The sequence below is a fragment of the Aythya fuligula genome, chromosome 7, assembly GCF_009819795.1.
Source record: "Aythya fuligula isolate bAytFul2 chromosome 7, bAytFul2.pri, whole genome shotgun sequence".
NCBI classification, from domain to species: domain Eukaryota; kingdom Metazoa; phylum Chordata; class Aves; order Anseriformes; family Anatidae; genus Aythya; species Aythya fuligula.
The window spans coordinates 1,426,886-1,446,383 of NC_045565.1; the positions used below are offsets into that span (position 1 = coordinate 1,426,886).

The 19,498-nt window shown below is 35.2% G+C and overlaps 1 protein-coding gene across 1 annotated transcript in view; it reads left to right on the top strand.

The window, feature by feature from the left end:
* Positions 1–19,498, top strand: part of BICC1 (BicC family RNA binding protein 1) — a 97,581-nt gene that overhangs the window by 68,984 nt on the left and 9,099 nt on the right. Inside the window, exons 4-17 of the mRNA XM_032191130.1 lie at positions 1,142–1,221; positions 2,620–2,778; positions 3,769–3,822; positions 4,791–4,985; positions 5,924–6,175; positions 9,885–10,016; positions 10,670–10,856; positions 12,370–12,528; positions 12,897–13,093; positions 13,394–13,535; positions 14,680–14,836; positions 16,199–16,361; positions 17,979–18,018; positions 18,631–18,785. Coding sequence (XP_032047021.1) covers positions 1,142–1,221; positions 2,620–2,778; positions 3,769–3,822; positions 4,791–4,985; positions 5,924–6,175; positions 9,885–10,016; positions 10,670–10,856; positions 12,370–12,528; positions 12,897–13,093; positions 13,394–13,535; positions 14,680–14,836; positions 16,199–16,361; positions 17,979–18,018; positions 18,631–18,785 — 2,072 coding nt within the window. The remainder of the gene's footprint in view (positions 1–1,141; positions 1,222–2,619; positions 2,779–3,768; positions 3,823–4,790; positions 4,986–5,923; positions 6,176–9,884; positions 10,017–10,669; positions 10,857–12,369; positions 12,529–12,896; positions 13,094–13,393; positions 13,536–14,679; positions 14,837–16,198; positions 16,362–17,978; positions 18,019–18,630; positions 18,786–19,498) is intronic.

Genomic DNA, 19,498 nt, shown 5'->3' on the forward strand with positions numbered 1-19,498 from the left:
ACATACATTTACTTTTATGTGAGGTGTTTAGCATAATGAATTAGATTAATTTATCATTCATTAGCTAGAAGAGGGTTTCTTTGTTGCTTATTTTTTTCAGGAAAGCAGTTGACCTCATCACAGGAGAAAAAGGAAATTTATTCCAGAATTAGGGCAAGAGAAACAGACCAGATCCCACCTGCAGAACTGTATCTGAGACGGAGAGATTTGGGTGGAGGCTGGTGTCTGATGTTGATAAATTTTACATTGTGGTACTTTATGCTTCTGGACAGCAGATGGTGCTGCTACACCAGCTATAATGTGTGATTTTCACACTTGGAGTGATTGATACTCCACTTAAGTGAAAGTCTGCGTGTTAGCTCAGCACAACACGTTCTCATTTTTAAAGACAATGGTCTGAAAGATATAATGCAGACTGATTTGTGTTGTGGAACCGCAGTTTTATGTTTCACAAGGCTAAAACTTTTATCAGCTGGTGTTACTCTTGGATATTTAGCTTAATAGAAAATCCTAATGCATATACAGGACACTTCAGAGGTTTGATTTATTATTTGATTTGATAGATTCAATTAGAAAGCTTCTGGCAGAGCACCTTTTTTATTGCCAGTTAAGACTGAAGAGGATATTTGCAGGAATGAATTAAATAATGTAGTAATGCTTAAGGGTTTGGTAGGGTTTTGGTTTTTTCCCCTCTTAGATGTTGTCTCCATTAGAAGCTTAAGTGAGGCTGTCAAAATGCTCTTTGCTTGCCCTCTCTGTTACTACTTTTTGAGAAGACGTGGTGGCTTCGCTACGTATCTGCATTGCGGATTAATATTTTTAATACTGAGACTTGGACTTGACATTTGAGTTTTATTTGTTTAAAGTTGGTTAGCGTATTTAATAAACTCATTTAGTAATCTTAGTGGGGGGTGAATGTATTGAAAAATGTTTTTTTTTTGTTTTTTTTTTTTGTTTTTTTTTTAGCTGAATCCCAAAGGTTGGTGGTACTATTTATCAATAAACTATAGTTAATGGGTACAAATGGTTCTGGAAGATTTGAAAATGCTTTGTTTTCAGATTGCGATTATTGAAATAGTGAGGGAAGTTTTGACATATTTTCTTGTTTGTTTTTTCTTACAAGTATCTATTTCTTTTATAGATCCCCATATTAAAGTTTCTGGAAAAAAGGAAAATGTTAAAGAAGCTAAAGAGAAAATCATGTCTGTCCTGGACACAAAAGTAAGGAAAAAATTTACTTTGACATCTTAACCCCTAAATCTGTGGTGAAATTGATGTAGAAGAGGATGTAGAAGGCAGATGCGTTTGCACGTTGCCCAAAGAAAAGCCAAATGTTTAGGACCTGGTCAAGAGGCAAAAGGCATACCTCTGTGTCTGGGGAAGATGTGAAGATGGTGCTGTGTCCTGGGAGAACTTGCATGGTCCCTGCACTACTGCAGTGGGAGTGAGCAAGCAGTGGTAGGTAGTGACACACACCCAGGAGTACCCGGGCTGGATTGGATTACCCAGGGGAGGAAAATGAAAAACAGAGAATACAGAGAACTCTGAGAACTACTCATTCTGGAGACTTCTGGAAACTGGCAGGTACTCAGGTTAGAAGTGACGTGAGTTCACATGGTCTGTGTTCCATTGTAGGAAGCAGAAGCAAGCTAAACATCCCTTCTAATCCCCAAACTTCTTGATAACGTTCCTGAAGACAAATGTTCTTTCTCAAAAGGAGGATTTTTCTGATGTCTTTCATTGGCAATATTGGCTACTTCTGATATAAATGATGAGACACTTTTAAAAAGAAAATAATTTTATTAATGGACTTCAAAATGCTAGTTATGCTTGAAATTTAATTTTAGGAACACTTTTACAACTTGGTGTTAAATATTACAGTAAGCATCTAATTTAAAAATCCAGACCAGAATTTGAGATTTCTAGTATTTGGCCAAGAGTCTTATATCAAATTTTTATTTCATCTAATGGCAAGTTTTTCAGGAACAGTGTATGCAGCTTCTGCATAGTTGTATGCCAGCTCTTTGGTACTCAAAACAGATTGCCAAAAGGAGCTCACCAGTGAAAGGTGTGGTTTTTTGAGTAACTATTAGGTCTATTGTTAACAGGTAGCGTCTACAGCTATTCTTAATAACATTACCTGTATATTTCAAAAATTGATGCACCAGAAAAATTTGGTGTGTTGGCTTAGGGTGGAAGAAAGGTTATTTTTAGGTCCTTTGGCTTTCTGATTTTTTCTGAACTTGTCATCATATGATCCTTTCAGATCAGTCAGGTGTGTGTGACTGCAATTGAAACACCACAGGATTCAAACAAATTAGAGTGGATTGCAGAAGGACATTGAAGTCACTGTTCATAAAATCTGGGGCATGTTTTAAAAGCTTTAGACATTATTTTTGAAGATGTACCTTAATTTCCATATTTCCATATTGGAAAGAAAATATTAATGATTTAGCTTCTGATTCTTATCCATATTAAAAGCGTCTTACTTGAGCAGAAGCTAAGCCACTAGAAAAATGCTTGGAAATGCAATTTTCAATGTCATTCTTGAAGCTAAATTATTATAAAATACTCAGGTTCTGCACTTAATAAATCTAATCATGGTTGTTTGATTTCCAGAGCAACCGGGTAACCTTGAAGATGGATGTTTCGCATACAGAACATTCTCATGTGATAGGTAAAGGTGGCAATAATATTAAAAAGGTGATGGAGGAAACCGGATGCCATATTCATTTTCCAGATTCAAATAGGAATAATCAAGCGGAAAAAAGCAACCAAGTAAGTGTGTGCGTGTGTATATAGCTTTTATTTTTATAAAAACGAGTGTATCTTAATTAATAAATATATGTATTTAAACTTATTTATAATGTAGATGCTGAGAATATGAAATATGACTTTTCTAAACTTCTTTTACTTATTTGGTTTTCTTTGGGGGGGGTGGAGAGGGGTAGTGAATTCCTGTTCAGGAAAGTAAGATTTATATTTACACTTTTTGGAAAGCATGGGACTTCCTAAATAAACAAAACTTGATAAACGAGTGGGAACAGTTTATGATGATTTGTGAGTCATTTTATTTTTTCAACTGAAGTTATTTTGAGTGTACAGAAATCAACAACTTAGTGTGAGCGTTCTACTAGAGAAACAGTATGAAAAGTAAAGCCTTTGTACATCTTTTTTCTTCAAATCTTGACTTGCTTAGCACATATGTAATTTCTTGGTGCTTTTGGCTCATGATGCAACTTTTTTTGAACACTAAAGTTGATGGATAGCTAGCAAAAATGAATGTTCTATTCTAATAGTTTATTCTAATAAGTCATTGTACCTGATTTGGATATCTTTTGTAAAGCTAACATTAGAGAAAAGTTAACCTTCAAATCTTTCATCCTAGTATTTAGAATCCGTCTTGTGCATCCCAGTGGCTGTTCAGCAAAACATGATGGTTTCAAAACATCCAAGAAAACATTTTTTGTTGATTATTGAGCTCCTGCATACAATAGTAATTCTACTATTTGATCCAAACTGCTGTGTTGATCATTTGATAAATTTCTTCTAGTTGGTTAAGCTTACGTAACCTAACATGCTACAACATTTATAGATAAGTTTCTTCTTTTTAACAGAATTAAATTTTTATCTACTGTTCAGACAACACTTAGGATGTCACCAGATGTGATATGTTGATACTTAAAGAGAACATAGGTATTTGAATGTATTTTCAAATGCCTCACTTGAAAATGTGATGCAATATTTTCTATATCCTTACTTTTCCAGGTGTCTATTGCAGGACAGCCAGCTGGAGTGGAGTCTGCAAGAGTTAGAATTCGGGTAATAGCCTATTTCAGTATAACGTTCCTGTGAAAACACCTTAAAGGAAAATATTGCAGTAGAGGTTTGAGAACCCCAACGTTGTCTTGCTCTGTCCTCTGACAGCAAAAATATAAGAACAAGTGTGAGGATTTGTATGAGTAATATGCAAAGGGTATTACAAAAAGTGATTCACGTTCTGGCAAAATCTTTAACTAGTCCGAGGTGGACCTTGAACGCAGAGTCTACAGTACAAGCATGAAGTAAAGTATCCCATATTGTACTTAAAATTGCATCTTAATTTACACTCCAGAGATGGTCTGTAGGAGCTCAGCCATCCGGTGTGAATCTGAGTTAAGAAAAGCAACTGCAACCTTTTTAATTTTAACCGTTTAAGTAACTTGGAGTTTGATTTGTTTCTCTACTCACAGCACTTTCTTGTCTTCGCTTTCTAGTTTTGATTGTATGTGCATTGTGGCATGGATACTAAGTCCAATAAATGGATTTTTTCACAACTGTAGTCAGGTGTGTCACATAAATCTTCGGTCTTGACAGTCATGAAAGAAACCAATGGTATGCAGCTTCGTAACTGACTTCAGAGCTCTAATTAATCCATGACAGAGAAGAAGCTTCCCTGTGAATGTTCACAAATATTGATGTCTATAGGTCCATGTGGATAAATACAGGCAATGAACTTTGACTGCTGCATAATTGCAAAAGACTCTGTTATTTTGGATCAAAAACAAAGAAAAAAACTCCACCCAAAGTAAACAAACAACATGAGGGAAAACAAAACAAAACAAAACTTGTTTCCTTGGAAAAGCAGTGCCTTTTTTGAACGCAAGATAAAGTTTTTACAAATGGATGCTGCATAGAGTGTATTATATCAATTTAATTATCACTGACTGATACATTATGATTCAGTAAGCACGTTGTGGTAATTTCACTGAATGACTTAGGTTTTTGATATTTTCTTTTTAATGTTCTAGGAGCTGCTTCCATTGGTACTCATGTTTGAATTGCCTATTGCTGGAATTCTGCAACCAATCCCAGATCCTAATTCTCCCACAATTCAGCATATATCTCAGACATACAATATTTCAGTTTCCTTTAAACAACGGTCTCGAATGTATGGTGCTACAGTCATTGTCAGAGGGTCACAAAATAACACTAGTGCTGTGAAGGTAATGTGTCTTCCTAAGCAAGCTTCTGCATTTTAGAAATATTCATAATTTAGACTTTAAGCACTGTATTAACATTATATCTTGCCTTATCTGTACATGTTATCATATAATCACTTTTAAAGTCTAACTACTATTTTTTTTTTTAATTAAACTGATGTTGGTAAAGCATAAAAATGTGGAGGAAATAATTTTAAGTTTAGAATCTGACATTGTGATAAGGTTTTTTTTTCGTGTTGCATACCTCTTTGGGTCTGCAGCAATTCTGGAATAGGTCCTAATCCTACCAATGTCCATAAATAATAATAATAATAATAAAAAAAAAAAACAAACTTATATATCAATAAAAATCCTCAACACTTCAATATTTTCATGGTCGTATACATAACTTTGAAACTTGCCATGGTAGTTAATCAAACTTATCTTGCAAATCTCCCAGGACTGGGAGATGTGAATTTAACGTGAAAGTAAAGGAACAGCCAGGAGGCTATTTATCATAATAAAATTAGTAAGTTGTTAATGACTGCCACTGTGACAGATTGATACGGTCTCATACGGTTATATCTCAAGCCTGTAAGAATGTTTTGGGCCAAAACTGAAAGACAAACATTTTGGAAGCGTACCTACCCAGTTATGTCTCACTTGGCTTCCTTACTGCTGTTTACGAGCACAGAAATTCCACTGGGCTCAGGCAATTTGATGTCTTCCTGTTTACCTTTAATAACGGCAATTAAACTCTGCATTTTGTTATAGAACAGAAATAGTGGGTAACGGTTAGTTCCTATCTTACCCTGTTACAAATCAATCAGGTTTTTAAACAAAACCGAAATTTCTTTACCTTGGATGTGAAGTGCATGATGGATACGGAAACCATCAGATGAAGCATTGTTTTGTATGCCTGTGGGCACTGCTTAACCAGTCTCCTGCATTTACCCCTGCAGGAAGGAACAGCCATGCTTCTAGAACACCTAGCTGGGAGCTTGGCTTCTGCAATCCCTGTGAGCACACAACTAGACATTGCAGCACAGCATCATCTCTTTATGATGGGTCGAAATGGAAGTAACATCAAGCATATCATGCAGAGGACTGGTGCTCAGATCCACTTTCCTGACCCTAGTAACCCACAGAAGAAATCCACTGTCTACCTCCAGGGCACAATTGAGTCTGTCTGTCTTGCCAGACAGTATCTCATGGTATGTACTTTCTGTTAAACTTCCTTGTAAAAATGTTAAGTTTGGGAAAAATACGCCACTTCCATGTGTATTTATTGGTCCATTTTAAATGAGTTTGGGAGGGGAGGGTTTATTACTGATGTTGCAGAATGCTGAGTTGATTGAATGCTCTAATTTTGTTAGTGTTCTATGAGTGTGTGTAGTTATCCAAAATCTTTGCAATCTGTGGTAGTATGCTTTGAATAAAGGCCTTGGCAATATAAATGCAGCATAAGCAATTTAAATTTATGATATTTGATAACAGTGTGCTCCAGAGTAGAAAGCAGATTTGGAGGGTGCAGAAGGGGGTTATTGTTGTTAGGTGCTGGGCTGTCTTTTGTTGTTGTTTTCGTCAACTTGTCTTTTCCCTGTTTGTCAGGTAAGTAGGTTCCTTTGGAAGAGGCAGGGTTTCCTTACCTTCTGTGTGGGTGAGTTTTCAAGGAAAACAGATAATTAGGGATGTTGTTGTTTACTCACACCACAGTCTTACACTCCTAGTAATGTAGTCTCAATACTATAAGCCCTTCTATAAAAATAACTCTGGTGATGAATATTATTATTACTTGTAAAGGTTTTTGTTATATTGGCCTTTAAGCTTAATAGGAGTTTTTTGGCATTGTTGTAGTACTGATGCTTGTACATGTGTTTTTTTATATGGATATTTATGAGCAACACATGGAAGATTGGACTCAAATCCAGTTTGAAGCTGGTATCAGGATAAACCATGATACCATCAAGTTCTAAAAGTCAACATCTGTATTGTGCTGCACAGTGCTTCACTGTATAGTGGAAAGCAAAAATGTGCCACCATTCTCTTTGTACAATTATAGTCATGGTTATTATATTCTGGGAGGACAGTGCCTAAAAATACTAAGAAAATCTTATTCTACGTATTTCTGTAATGAGGTTTAAAGAGTGCTTTTATGTAGGTTTTATAAGTGGAAGGAAATGCAAACAAGCTATCCTGTAAATATGAAAATATATCTTTACTCTAGAAACTTCGGATTACACAAGGGCCATTTTATGAAATTATTGAAGCCTGAGTTGTTAATTGCAAATGCAGCAGAACAGCTCTGTGTCCCAAAGCATGCCGACTCTGTCACCCGTTAAGAAGGGTACTGACATAAGGACATGGATAAATTGAGATTTGGTCTGTTTCAACTTCCATGGACACGTAATCCAGAAACTGCTGTTGTTTCCAGTTTTGTAGATAAATCAGACTTAATAACAGTATATGTATTCAAAAAACAAATTTGAAAAGCTGAAGGAAGAAGCAACTAACCAGATAAAAGCTTATCTCCGTTTCCTACCTTAGTAAAAGCAGTGAGTTGTTTTTTTTCAGCCTCAGAGAAAAACAAGAAGGCAGCTGTGCTAACTAGAGATAAATGCCTGCAGTCACTCTCAGTTTCTTTTGAAGTATGTTTTGCTTGATTGTTTTCTTCTCTGGCATTGTCCGGTGGAATCAAATTTCTGTGTTTTGGAGCAATTTCCTGCAAGGTGTGACTGCACGCTGGATTTCTCCCCATGGTCACGTTTGTTACTGGCACCTTCCAAGTGCTCTGATTCAACCAGAGTAATAGCTGATGCTGTTTCACAGCAAGGCAGTAGAAATGTCCTGTGGAACTAAGTGTGTGATTTTAAAATGAAATAAAAACTGATTTATTGATAGGTTGTCCTATAAGTAACTATCTAGAAGCACTTGGACATTGATACCAAGAACAGAAACGCCGTAACCATTTTCTGAACTACTGAATTTTCATTTGCATGTGATTCTGTAATTCTCGTGAGGCTAATGTTAGAGGCAGAGCTGACAATATCAACGGGAAATGTAATACTGTGCATAGGTAGCATTCCTTGGAGTATGACGTATGCAATGTAGTAGCACTATTTTTTTTGGAAGTTGCTTAGCAGTATGTCTTAAATGGAAGCTTTAATATTAACTAGTAACTAATTTAATTGAGAAGGCTGCGTGGTGTATGAATTGTGAATACCTATAATCTCTGACAAGCATTACAAGTCTTCATTTCTAAGCGTAAGAATAATGCTTGTAGAGTTATATTCAGTGTAGTATAGTTTTCACAGTAGTGATGAGAGCAAACTGGAGAAGGAAGAAGGTGTAGTGATTTTAAATTAAATACTTAAACAAGTGAGAGGAGTTTTGGAGACGTGTTCTTGGTTTGTCTTCCCTTCATCCCAAACCCTTTGGTTTTCTCCTGTTTTGATAATTACTAAAAATATACTGAGGCTTGCTTTTTGTTAGTTTCATATATAATAATGCAGGCTGTACTATACATGTATTATGAATTATTTGTATATACATCTATTATGAATCACTTTTGTTCACTCACAAACTATCAAAGAACAATGCTTGTGTTTCTCTCAACATCATCATGCAGGTGCTCTAAACACACAAGACCAAAACTGTAGTGCAAAAATCTATCCACTTATAAAATATGACATTCCAATTTCAAAGTTTTCACTTTGCTTTTTTTCTTGTTATCCTTTTAGTTGCATTCTCATTCAGCAGGCATTTGTCGAAACCTGATAATACTTTCTGTAACTCTTTTATGAAAACATTTGGAAAATCCATGTATGAATTGCTCTCAGCAGTTCTGTTAAGCTTAAGTCCTCTATTATTGGATTATTCATTTCAGAGTTTTAAAATAAACTCCATTTATGACTGTTTCTGAAGCTAAGTTCATTTACTGAATTTAAGCTGTATTTGTCAGTCTTCGTAAAGTCAAAATAATTGAGATATCTTGGTTTAGTTTTCCTTAAGTTAAAATTACTTCAATTATTTAGGTTTGGAAACTACTCTGTAGCTATAGGTGGTACTGTTGAGAAGGACTATCTAAATATAAAATACTGAGCTGGTGACCTGAAGGATATACCAATCAGCTGCTTTTTGTTTTGAACAAAAAATTAGAGAAACAAGAAACTGACTAAATACGACCACTTTCTAAAACGTACGTTACAGTTTTTTCTGATGTGTGATATTTACTTTGTGTGAATCTAAATTCTCAAAGATTTGCCTTTCACTGACTGTTACCCTCTGTTCTTATTTTATGAGCAATCTAATAATCCCAGGATATCTTGTAGGATGGGTTTTCTGTCCCTCTGTCATCTCCCCTTCTTTGGTTGTGTTTTTGTTTTGGTAGGGATTTTTTTTCTTAATTTTTGGCAAGTTACTTACAGTTTCACTATCTGAAAGGTTTCAGAGTTGTCACCTATATCACTGGAAAATACTGATGTAGCTACAGAGGAGGGGGGAAAAGAAAGGTAAAAGTTGAGCTTCAGACAACGATGAGTTGCAGAAACCTTTTATTACAAACTTAGTTTATTGTGGACTGTTTGAGTGCTGCTATCTGTTCTTGACAATACTTTATTCTGATTTGATATATAATAGTTGTTTCTGAATTTGAATCCTCCAGACACCCTTAATTTTGTGTAGGTAGCTAATGTGGGGCATGTGTGAGCTTACTGTGATGGGCAAAATCCTAGAGTAAAAATATGCTGTTATACTGTTGCAGGCAATGAGGTAGCTTTTACTTCATTTCGTCCATGCTTTGTATTCTGTACTTATAATACCATGACGTACATGTGTACAATCTATGTATTTCAATTTATTGCCAACATTCATGTGGAAGCAGCATAGGTTATAAGTTTTATGAATTTCTGAATGTTTTTTCAGGGGTGCCTTCCTCTTGTGCTCATGTTTGATATGAAGGAAGAAATTGAAGTAGAACCACAGTTTATAACACAACTAATGGAGCAGTTAGATGTCTTCATAAGCATTAAGCCAAAGCCAAAGCAACCAAGCAAGGTTGGTGAGAAGCTCAAATATTCTTTTTAGGCTTTCATGCCAGCTTTTCAGAGCTGATGAGTTGACATGTCTGCCCCTCCTTCCTGACTTAACAGATCATAAATGCATAAAATGCATGTATATATTTTCCACTTGAAATGCCAATTGAAATGTTAAAACAGTTCTCCTTTATGGCAGTTTGAATTTTTCATTAAATATTTGACAATACAGAGATTTTTTTTTTTTTATGGAAGATACTGATGATTTTTTTGGTTGTTTATGGGGAGGCAAATTTGAAACACTTTTTTAATAGAAATTTGCCTTCAATCACATCTCCCCTGCATAATTGCAATGTTTGTTAGCAATCAATTAAAAAAAAAAATCTACTGTGAGAAAAACTTGTCTGCATGAGAAGTTGGAAAAAGAAAAAACAACCCAAGAAATAGTTTTTTGGTAACTTAGTTTTTCAGGTGTTCCTAACTTCTTTTTTCCAGACAGCTAGAACTTTAATAGCTTTCATATAAACCTTTTTTGTCCACTTTATATATAGACTACTGATAAAAGAGAATACAAGCCTTTAATATTTGACTCACTTCTCTAGATCTTGCTAGTCACTGGTTTTCCTTGTTTATTTTTTTTCCTTTGGTTTGATTTGTTTTTTCTTCCCCCTACAGTCTGTGATTGTCAAAAGTGTTGAACGAAATGCCTTAAATATGTATGAGGCACGGAAATGTCTACTGGGACTTGAAAGTAGTGGAGTCACCATACCATCAAATCCCTCTACTGTCTCATGCCCTGTTGGTCTTTCCTGTCCTGGTTTGGATATCTTGTCCTCAGCAGGACTAGGACTCACTGGACTTGGTATGTATTTTATTTTTATGTATATGTTTACATGTGTATGTATATTTACCTATATACACATTTATGTGTGTACATATATGTACACATGCACACATTTGAAACTTAATTCACGTGCACTTGAAAAATATACATATTTAGTTTTTGTGCAAAACCCAGATGTGTTTTTGCATAAGGATTCGTGTTAAAGCATTAGATTATTCCAAAAGCATCTGGCCTTTCAAGGGCTTGTTGTTGTAAAAACTTCCTCCAAGGCTTTCATAATCAGCAGCATGACTCATCTCTGTAGAAAATCATCCGGAAGCTTGCAAACCACTCAGCTGAAAAGGAAAGGAAGGGAAATGCAGGTGATATAGGATACTACTTCTGTGATTTTCACAGGAATCTTCTTCAAGTGATTATTTTTCCTTTGGCAATATTGTGATGTATGAGGTTGCCTTGAATTTGGGTAGGTACTTATGTTTGTAGCATGAAAGTGCACATACCAAAACCAATATTTCAGTTCTAGTTGAGTTGAGGATGCGCAGGCTATCAATTTAGACCTTATTTATCATTATAAAATTTAGTGCAAAAATGCCTAAGTTTGCTATCTTCCAACATTTTATAGAAGAAATGCAGAGTCCAGACTGCAATAACCACATCATTTTTAAGATCTGTAAATATGTGATTACCAGAAATGTTAAAAATAAATAAAAATTGACAGAAGAATTTAGTGTCAAATCTTGACATTGGCTCTTGAAATTCAGTGTTCTCACATAACTACTTCGCAATCTGCCATCCAGCAGTGCTGTGCGGTTCCATGTCAGATGCTTTTGTGAGGGTTGCATGGGTACAAGTGGTTGTGCAATTTGACTGTGGCTTTTAATGCAGCTCTTGGTACTGTTGTTGTTATGCCTTTGCATTGTTAGGTCCTTGGTATTGTTTTTTTGTTTAGTTTTGCTTTACCTCTTTTCATTACAATGCTGAACTGACCTATGAATGTTCATAGGTGAAGAGCTGGTTTGAGGAAATGGCTTTGGAGGGTGACTTGCCATCAGTACTGAAAAAGCAAGAAGGAGCTAAATAAATTTTAGTGTGGTAGTGGTTCATCCATATGAGGTGCTCAGAAAAAGGCTATTTGAAATGGAAGTAAGGTTGTGAAGTGCAGTTACTTTCTTGTTTTGCAAATAATGCTTCTGTGAAACAAACTGACAGAAGCAGTGATGAAGGAGATAAACAGGAATGGCATAGATGAAAAGCAACCTGTGCAGATGCTTTGATTTTACCATAGTTAGTCCAGTAGGTGGACATAAAGGATGCTGCAGTTCTTCTTATATGTTTCCTAGTTTAAGACTCCCTGTACTTTGTTTTCTGCACCAAGTAAACAGCAGCTTTAGTGTTCAAATATGTCTGTGAAATGTACAAGGGTGCTACTTTGGTTGTTTTTGTTGTTTTTGTTTTAATTAGTACTTAAAAACTGGTCACAATGTTTTTCACTAAGTCTTAGCCGAATATTCACATGTGCGACTTTTTGCAGGCCTTTTAGGTCCAACAGCCCTGTCGGTCAACACCTCAACTACTCCAAACTCTCTGTTGAATGCTCTGAATAGCTCTGTGAGTCCCCTGCAGAGTCCAAGTTCAGGCACACCTAGCCCCACATTATGGGCAACATCTCTTGCTAACACAAATGCCACAGGTTGGTAGAAGTTAAATGAATTGTTCAACAGTAACTTGTAGGAAAGACAACTGAAAGTCCAGAATTTTTCATTTATGAAAGCCTTAAGAATTTATATTCACACAGATTAATAAATATCTAAATTTGAAGCTATAACTTTATGCAACAGCAGGTTATAGATGTACATACAATGTTTTGATGTTTTGGGTAAGAAACTGCTAACTCACAAAGTAATGGTTAGAGCATTTTGATTTTGGCATGCAATTTTAAAGGCAACTTCTTCAGTAATGTGTCAAGCTATATAAAGATAGACATTTTTATTAGAAGTATTAAGTGAGAATTTTTTAAAATGAGAAAATTAATCAGAACATGACCAAAATTTGTTGCAGGTTTCTCTGCTATTCCACACCTAATGATACCATCTACTGCCCAAGCAACTTTAACTAGTATTTTGCTGTCTGGAGTACCTAGTTATAGCCAGAACACTCCATCTCCACCACCAGGCTTGACTCCTGTTGAAGTCCATGTCAACGGCATGCAACCAGAGAGTAAAAAAGGGTCACCTTCTTTAAATGGTCACGTGAAGGTAAGTGATGTGATCTCTGGAGAACCAGATCTGTTTGTAACAAACCTGTTCTACAAAAGTTAGGGAAAAAAATAGCTTCATTGGTAGATTCTTAAAGCTACTAAGTTTCTACATAGAGCAGTAGTGTTAAAACATCTTTATATTTTTGAAAACTTGTCCCATGTTGTAAAATTGGAAATGAAATTTCTCCTGTATCAGAAATGAATTTCTTGCTTTCTTGCACAGACAGAAAAGCAAACTTTGCAATATTTTCTTAAGCATAAAACATAAAATCACTTCCATTTTTGACAATCATTTCAGACCTCAAATATCAAGTATGCTGCGCTGTCTGCCACATCGCTGGGAGAAAATGTGTTGAGCACAAACCACAGTGATTCGGCAAGACAAACAAGTACTCATGGTGCCTCAGAACAAGTAGCTGCCAAGTCAAATAGTGCAGAAGGTAAGACCTTGACATTCTGTTCTTTTGTCTGGTAGCATTTGTGCAACCTACATAGAGTTCATGAAACGGAAATGCACAATTGATGTAGTTAGTTAAATCAACACGTTACGCCTGTGCATTGGTTGTGCAGCAATACTGAAGGAAAATATCTTTTGGATCTCACAGATTTATAGTCAAGTAAAGTAAATTATGCTAAAGGAGCCATGCTGATGATAGAAACACCTTAACTTAACATAAACACGCTTTTATCATTTTATTTACATCCCATGTTATTTTTATATTATTTATCTAGGGAAACAATCTATAACAATTTTAATATTTCTTTTATAGCAGCTTCACTTCATAGCTTAAACCAGTAGATAATTTTTTTTTAGCATTGTTTTATTTTTGCTCTTCAGTGAATGGAAAGAAATAGTGCCTTTTGAGAGAGTTATTCTTGCACAAAATTATGTGTAGATCAGACTTAGATGACATCGGCAGACAGAATTAATTGGCTATTTATAATAAAACCTCAGTTTTCCTTTAGCTGTTTGAATGCAGAATAATTATCTTTACTTCATTTATGGAGGAAAGGAAAGCAAGTTTCATTTCAAACTTCTGTGCAGGTTTGTGTAAAGGCCCTGCTTCCCTTTCAAATACTGATCAACAAGGAGATGTTCTTTTCTTAATGCTTGTAGTCATCTGAAATACTGATTTGAATAAATGGTGCATTGCCTAATTAAGGCAATTAATATTTGCAAAAATACATTCTGAAAGTATTTGAATATTAAGTGGGGAGCTTTTATCCCAGCAGAGATTATATAAGCACCTGACAAGGTTTATTAAAACTGGATACCAAATCAAATTTGTTTGAAATAGTCATTCTGATGATCTTTAAATTTGATATTAACTAATATTACTTGCCTTTTATTTGCCTTCATTTATTCAAGTAACTTACAAGATACAGTAGACACACTACATTAATGTTGATGCTTTTTTTTCTGTGTATCTGAAATTACATTTTTGATTTACCTCAGGCCAAGTTGTTAACTCTGCAGACTAGGTTAATAAGAAGAGCAATTTTTTAATAGTTGTCATCACTACACTAAGCACACTAGAATGTAAGAGGAGTTCTGTTTAACTATCCTCTTTACTGGCCTTCTAGGTTGCAATGATGCTTTTGTAGAAGTGGGCATGCCAAGGAGTCCATCACATTCAGCAAATACCAGTGACCTGAAGCAGATGATGAGCTCTTCCAAGCAGGCGTGTACAAAGAGGCAAACAGTTGAATTACTGCAAGGCACCAAAAACTCTCACTTACAGTAAGCTGAAAGTGCACATACAGATTAATGGAACTATTTTGTCTTTGTAGATAGATGTTTCTGTCATTAGATGTTCAAAGAGCTGTCTTAAACTGAACTTGGCTTGTTTACTATGTCCTCCACTTTGTCTTTTGTTTGTAAACTTTGAATACTTTTTGTACATATCAGGAATTTTTCTGTTTAGTTTGTGTCTGTGTCTGAAGAGATGGGGAAAAAAAAAACAACTTTTCTTCCCCACAAAAGGCTGGGTATTTTTTTCAGAGGAACTTTCATTAGCTGTTTCTAAAGGATATGTTTTTGCACATCCCCTTCTTATTGATTACATTGAGAACAATTCTTAAGTTCCAGCCTTTATGTCCTTGAGGTTGTTTTCTTCGTAGAAAAATGACTTTCAGGACATAACAGCATGTTCCCAATGATTTTTTTGTTTTTGCTTTTTTACATGACCCAGCAGTGGGAAAGGCCCTTTTGAGTCATAATACATCTTGGCAATACAGGTTTTGTTCCTAGTGTGATGTTTTGTGCAATCTACTTTAAGTAGTATTAAGTAGCTTTTGGGAACTGCTTATCATGACTCTTGAGATGCATGTTATCTTTTACCTCATCTATTTACACTGTTAAGGCTGTAATATCTATTTCATTAATTCTGCTCTCATGAGCAGAAATCCTTGGATTTCTAAACTATCAGGCTCAGTTGTTTGTATGTCTTGTTCTTTTTGTTGTGGATTTAGTCTCAACATTTCTTTAGGGTTTTATTCTTCTGGGAGTAATCTTTCAAAACATGATTACTTCTATATGCTTTGAAGTGAGAGTTTACAATTATTTTAGAGCAGGCATAAGATAGGGCTTTTTTTCAGAAGAAAATTCCAATATGAGGTACATTGGCATGCAGGATCATGATTGTCGAAGCGTAGGACCCACGTTATCCTTCTTATTTGCCACTTACATGTATCTCTCCCTGCTGCTGTTAGTTTGTTAGAACTGCTGAGGTGCTGGCCTGAGCACCTATGCTGTTTATGCCTAAACAGCATAAAGCCACACTATGTAGGGATTGCATGTAATGATTCTTGACACAAGAAAGCTTCGATCTTACTTGATGATCTCATACTTGGTTAAATAGGCAGCAGCAATATGTCTCGTTTCACCATTGGAAGTAAATGGTACATAGTGAAGGAAAACTGAGACTTAGGGAATATTGGGAAAAATGTTGGTATTTGTGTACTTTTTGCTGACTTTCTTTTTGTTGAGCTTTTGTTGAGTTTTGCTGCCAAACTTCTCGAAGTAAAGCTCAGTTATGACAATTGCATTGAATGTTCGTTGCTTGTGAAAAAGATTGGAGTTGATACTGACTTTGTTCCATAGTACTACAGAGAGGTTGCTCTCGGATGCAGAGTTAAGTGCTTCTGAAAGTCCCATGGCTGACAAAAAGGCTCCTGGAAGTGAGCGGGCAGCAGAGCGAGCAGCAGCTGCCCAGCAGAACTCCGAAAGAGCACGTCTAGCACAGCCATCATATGTAAATATGCAGGTATGTTTCCCAAATAAACCCAGATCTACTGCAAGACCTGGTAATTGCAAAGTATATGTGCAAAGTGCAAAGGAAACTGGCTAGCAGACTGACTTGCCATTATGGTTTCAGGAATGCATTTCCCAGCAAAATTGTTCATTCTTTCAAGATGTGGGTTGTATTTAGGATGGCTGGTTTGTTTTGATATGCAGAAATGATGTTGAGGTGGCTGGTCTTGTGAGTTTAGACTAAATGGTATCTCCAGTTGCAGGAAGGTGTGGTGATATACAGGAGGCTTCTTTCGATGTGTAATAACAATAACTTCTGTTGTTAACTTTAGCTTTCCCTTAGTTCTCAGATGACATCCAAGGGTACCATACATTACAGAAGGAAGAAAGTAACCTTATTTTTGTGTTAAAACTGCTATAGGATTACTAGCTATTTTTGACATAATACAGCAAGACCTTTTCAAATAAGTAAATACAGTCATTACCTTCTTATAGAAACTTAATGTAGGAGAAATAGTAATCTCTAAGTCTTTGTACTCCAAAGAAAGCAAGAAAAAAAATTTGTTTGGTCTTCAACTTAACATCTGAAGGAGGGAGGGAACTATTATGCTTCTGTTGAGCTTAAATAAATAAAAATTCAGCACAAAAAACCTATATGGCTAATTAGTCTACTCAAGCATCTTAAATGTGTGTAAAATCTTATATCATTACTTTAGGATGAGTGATAACTTACGAAAAACACTTTACAAGTTTTCATAAGCAGTGTCAAAACATTTTTCATTGTAGCTTCAGGTTTATCTACAGAAGCATTTATTGAAGCAGCTACACTAGTTCTGTCATACAAATATGATATACTTTATTTGTAAAACAGTAGTAACAGTTCTTCTGTATAGATCTATCAGTGTGGGCATAACTAGACTGCATCAAGTAATGGGGCAAGATGAAGTTTGGTGTTTTCGATGTTTTGTAGCTGTTTTTCGTATCAGAGGTCTAGTTCTTTTAAATAATGAGCTTAACGCTTCAGGCTAAATAATGCATTTTTGTAGTTTTGCATATTTAGACTTGCTAATCTGTAATTCAGAGAAGTAGAATGGATTTAATCAGTGACATCTAAAGTTCAAATTTTCTATCGTCTTTGGTAGTGAAACACAATTTTTTAAATTCTGCCAAAATTCACCTGTTTTCCTTTTAGAAAGTGAGTGCATGGAGAGGAACTAAACTTGAAAGAAGGTTATTCAAGATAACTGTGGTACCTAGATTTGCAGTCTAAGATACATATCACTTCATACTGTTGGGGAATGTTTTAACTGGTAAGAATAGGTGATTATGGAAGAGAAACTAGGGTTTTAAAAAAAAAAATCTTACAAATCTTACAAAACAATTGTTCTGCCCAAAGTTTCTAAATGCTGCTGTAGCCTCACAGAAATGGAAATCAGATAATTATTTCAAATCTTTATCTATGCTTGAATAAATCTTACTCTATGCTTGAATGAGTGCCTTACATTTACAAGAAACTGTTACGTATTCCTTGGCAGCTTCTGAAAAACTTTGTTTTGAAAAAGAGCTAAATACTAGAATGACATTTAGTTGGAATGGTAATTAAACCATCTCCTGTGTGTTTGCTTTTTAGGCATTTGACTATGAGCAGAAGAAGCTACTAGCAACCAAAGGTATGTGGATTAACAGTGACTTCTGAAAAGTTTGTTGGTACATCACTGAAAGAATTTTCTGAAGGCTCAGTTCTATAACTTGGTTTAATCAAATTTCAAGCTGATAGTGAAACACATGCATATTTTTTATGTTCCAAATTTTTTTTAATACCAACATAGTATCAAGTACTCAGTGTAAACAAATTGTGGAAAGACTCACAGCTGTAATGCTTCATCTAAACCAGCTTAAATTTTAGCATGTTTGTCATTGGCAAGGTTGCTCCACGTTTCAGGAGTAGATTATGTTATAAAATTGATAAGGGACATAACCGTGTCTTTGACCCTATTTAAAAAATAAACTAAATACGCTCTTGCCAGAAGAAAAACAGAAGCACTTTGTTTTGAAACAGATGGGATTCTTTTGGCTTCCTTGTAGCCCTAAGGGGTTTCCCTAACTTCTGACAGATTAAATTGTCCTCAGGAAGTATAGGATTCAATCTGTGTAGCAACTGAAGGTGTTAAGGATTTGTTTGGTGTGTTGAAGAAGCCTGTGAGCATACATGATTTTAAGATGATTATCTCTGTGTCTTTAGTAAGGTTGAGATTTACCAATTTATCTTTGCATTTTTTCAGCTATGTTAAAGAAGCCAGTTGTAACTGAAGTGAGAACCCCAACAAATACATGGAGTGGGTTGGGGTTCTCTAAATCTATGCCTGCAGAAACTATCAAAGAACTGAGAAGAGCTAATCATGTATCGTACAAGCCATCTATGACAACTACATATGAGGTATATGGAACACAGAGTGCAATGGAAATTTATTTCTATTGAATGATGTAATTTTTTCTTTTGAGAAATGTCTGAACCTTGGTTTCAGATTAGATTTTTTTAGCCTTTTTTAAGGTATTAAGTATTTTTATTCTGAAAAATGTTTCTTAGATAATTAACAACACATATGGAATACATTCAGCCCAACATACAGTTATATCAGCTGCATAAATCATGCTCTAGATCTATAGAATATTGCTCCTGTAAAGATACTTGTTTAAAGCAGATGAAAACAACTTAAGGGACCAAATGACTCAATAATTGTAGACAGACTAGTGGTAGTAATTGTGTAACCTGCTTTAAAATAATATGATTATATAACATGTAAGCTATATAATGTAAATTACTGTGTGGTGAAACAATGTTAGAAAAAGGAATAGTAGCAGCTTATGTTACATTCTGTTCACAAAGCTGTAGAAGTTTGCTTTATTGATCTACTTAATTTAAAAGAAATATTCAACCACTTTTTTTTTAAAGTCAAACACTTAAAAAAAAAAAAAAAAAAAAAAAAAAAAGTACTTTAGTGTTCCCCACTTGATATATGAACTTCACGTGACATTCAGTTATATGTAATAGATTTGAGTACTTATATTGAGTTTGCAGAAATGACTTGGAGAGAAAAAGTGACAACCAAAATCCGTCATTTTATTTAACTTACTTTACTGATTGAGCTG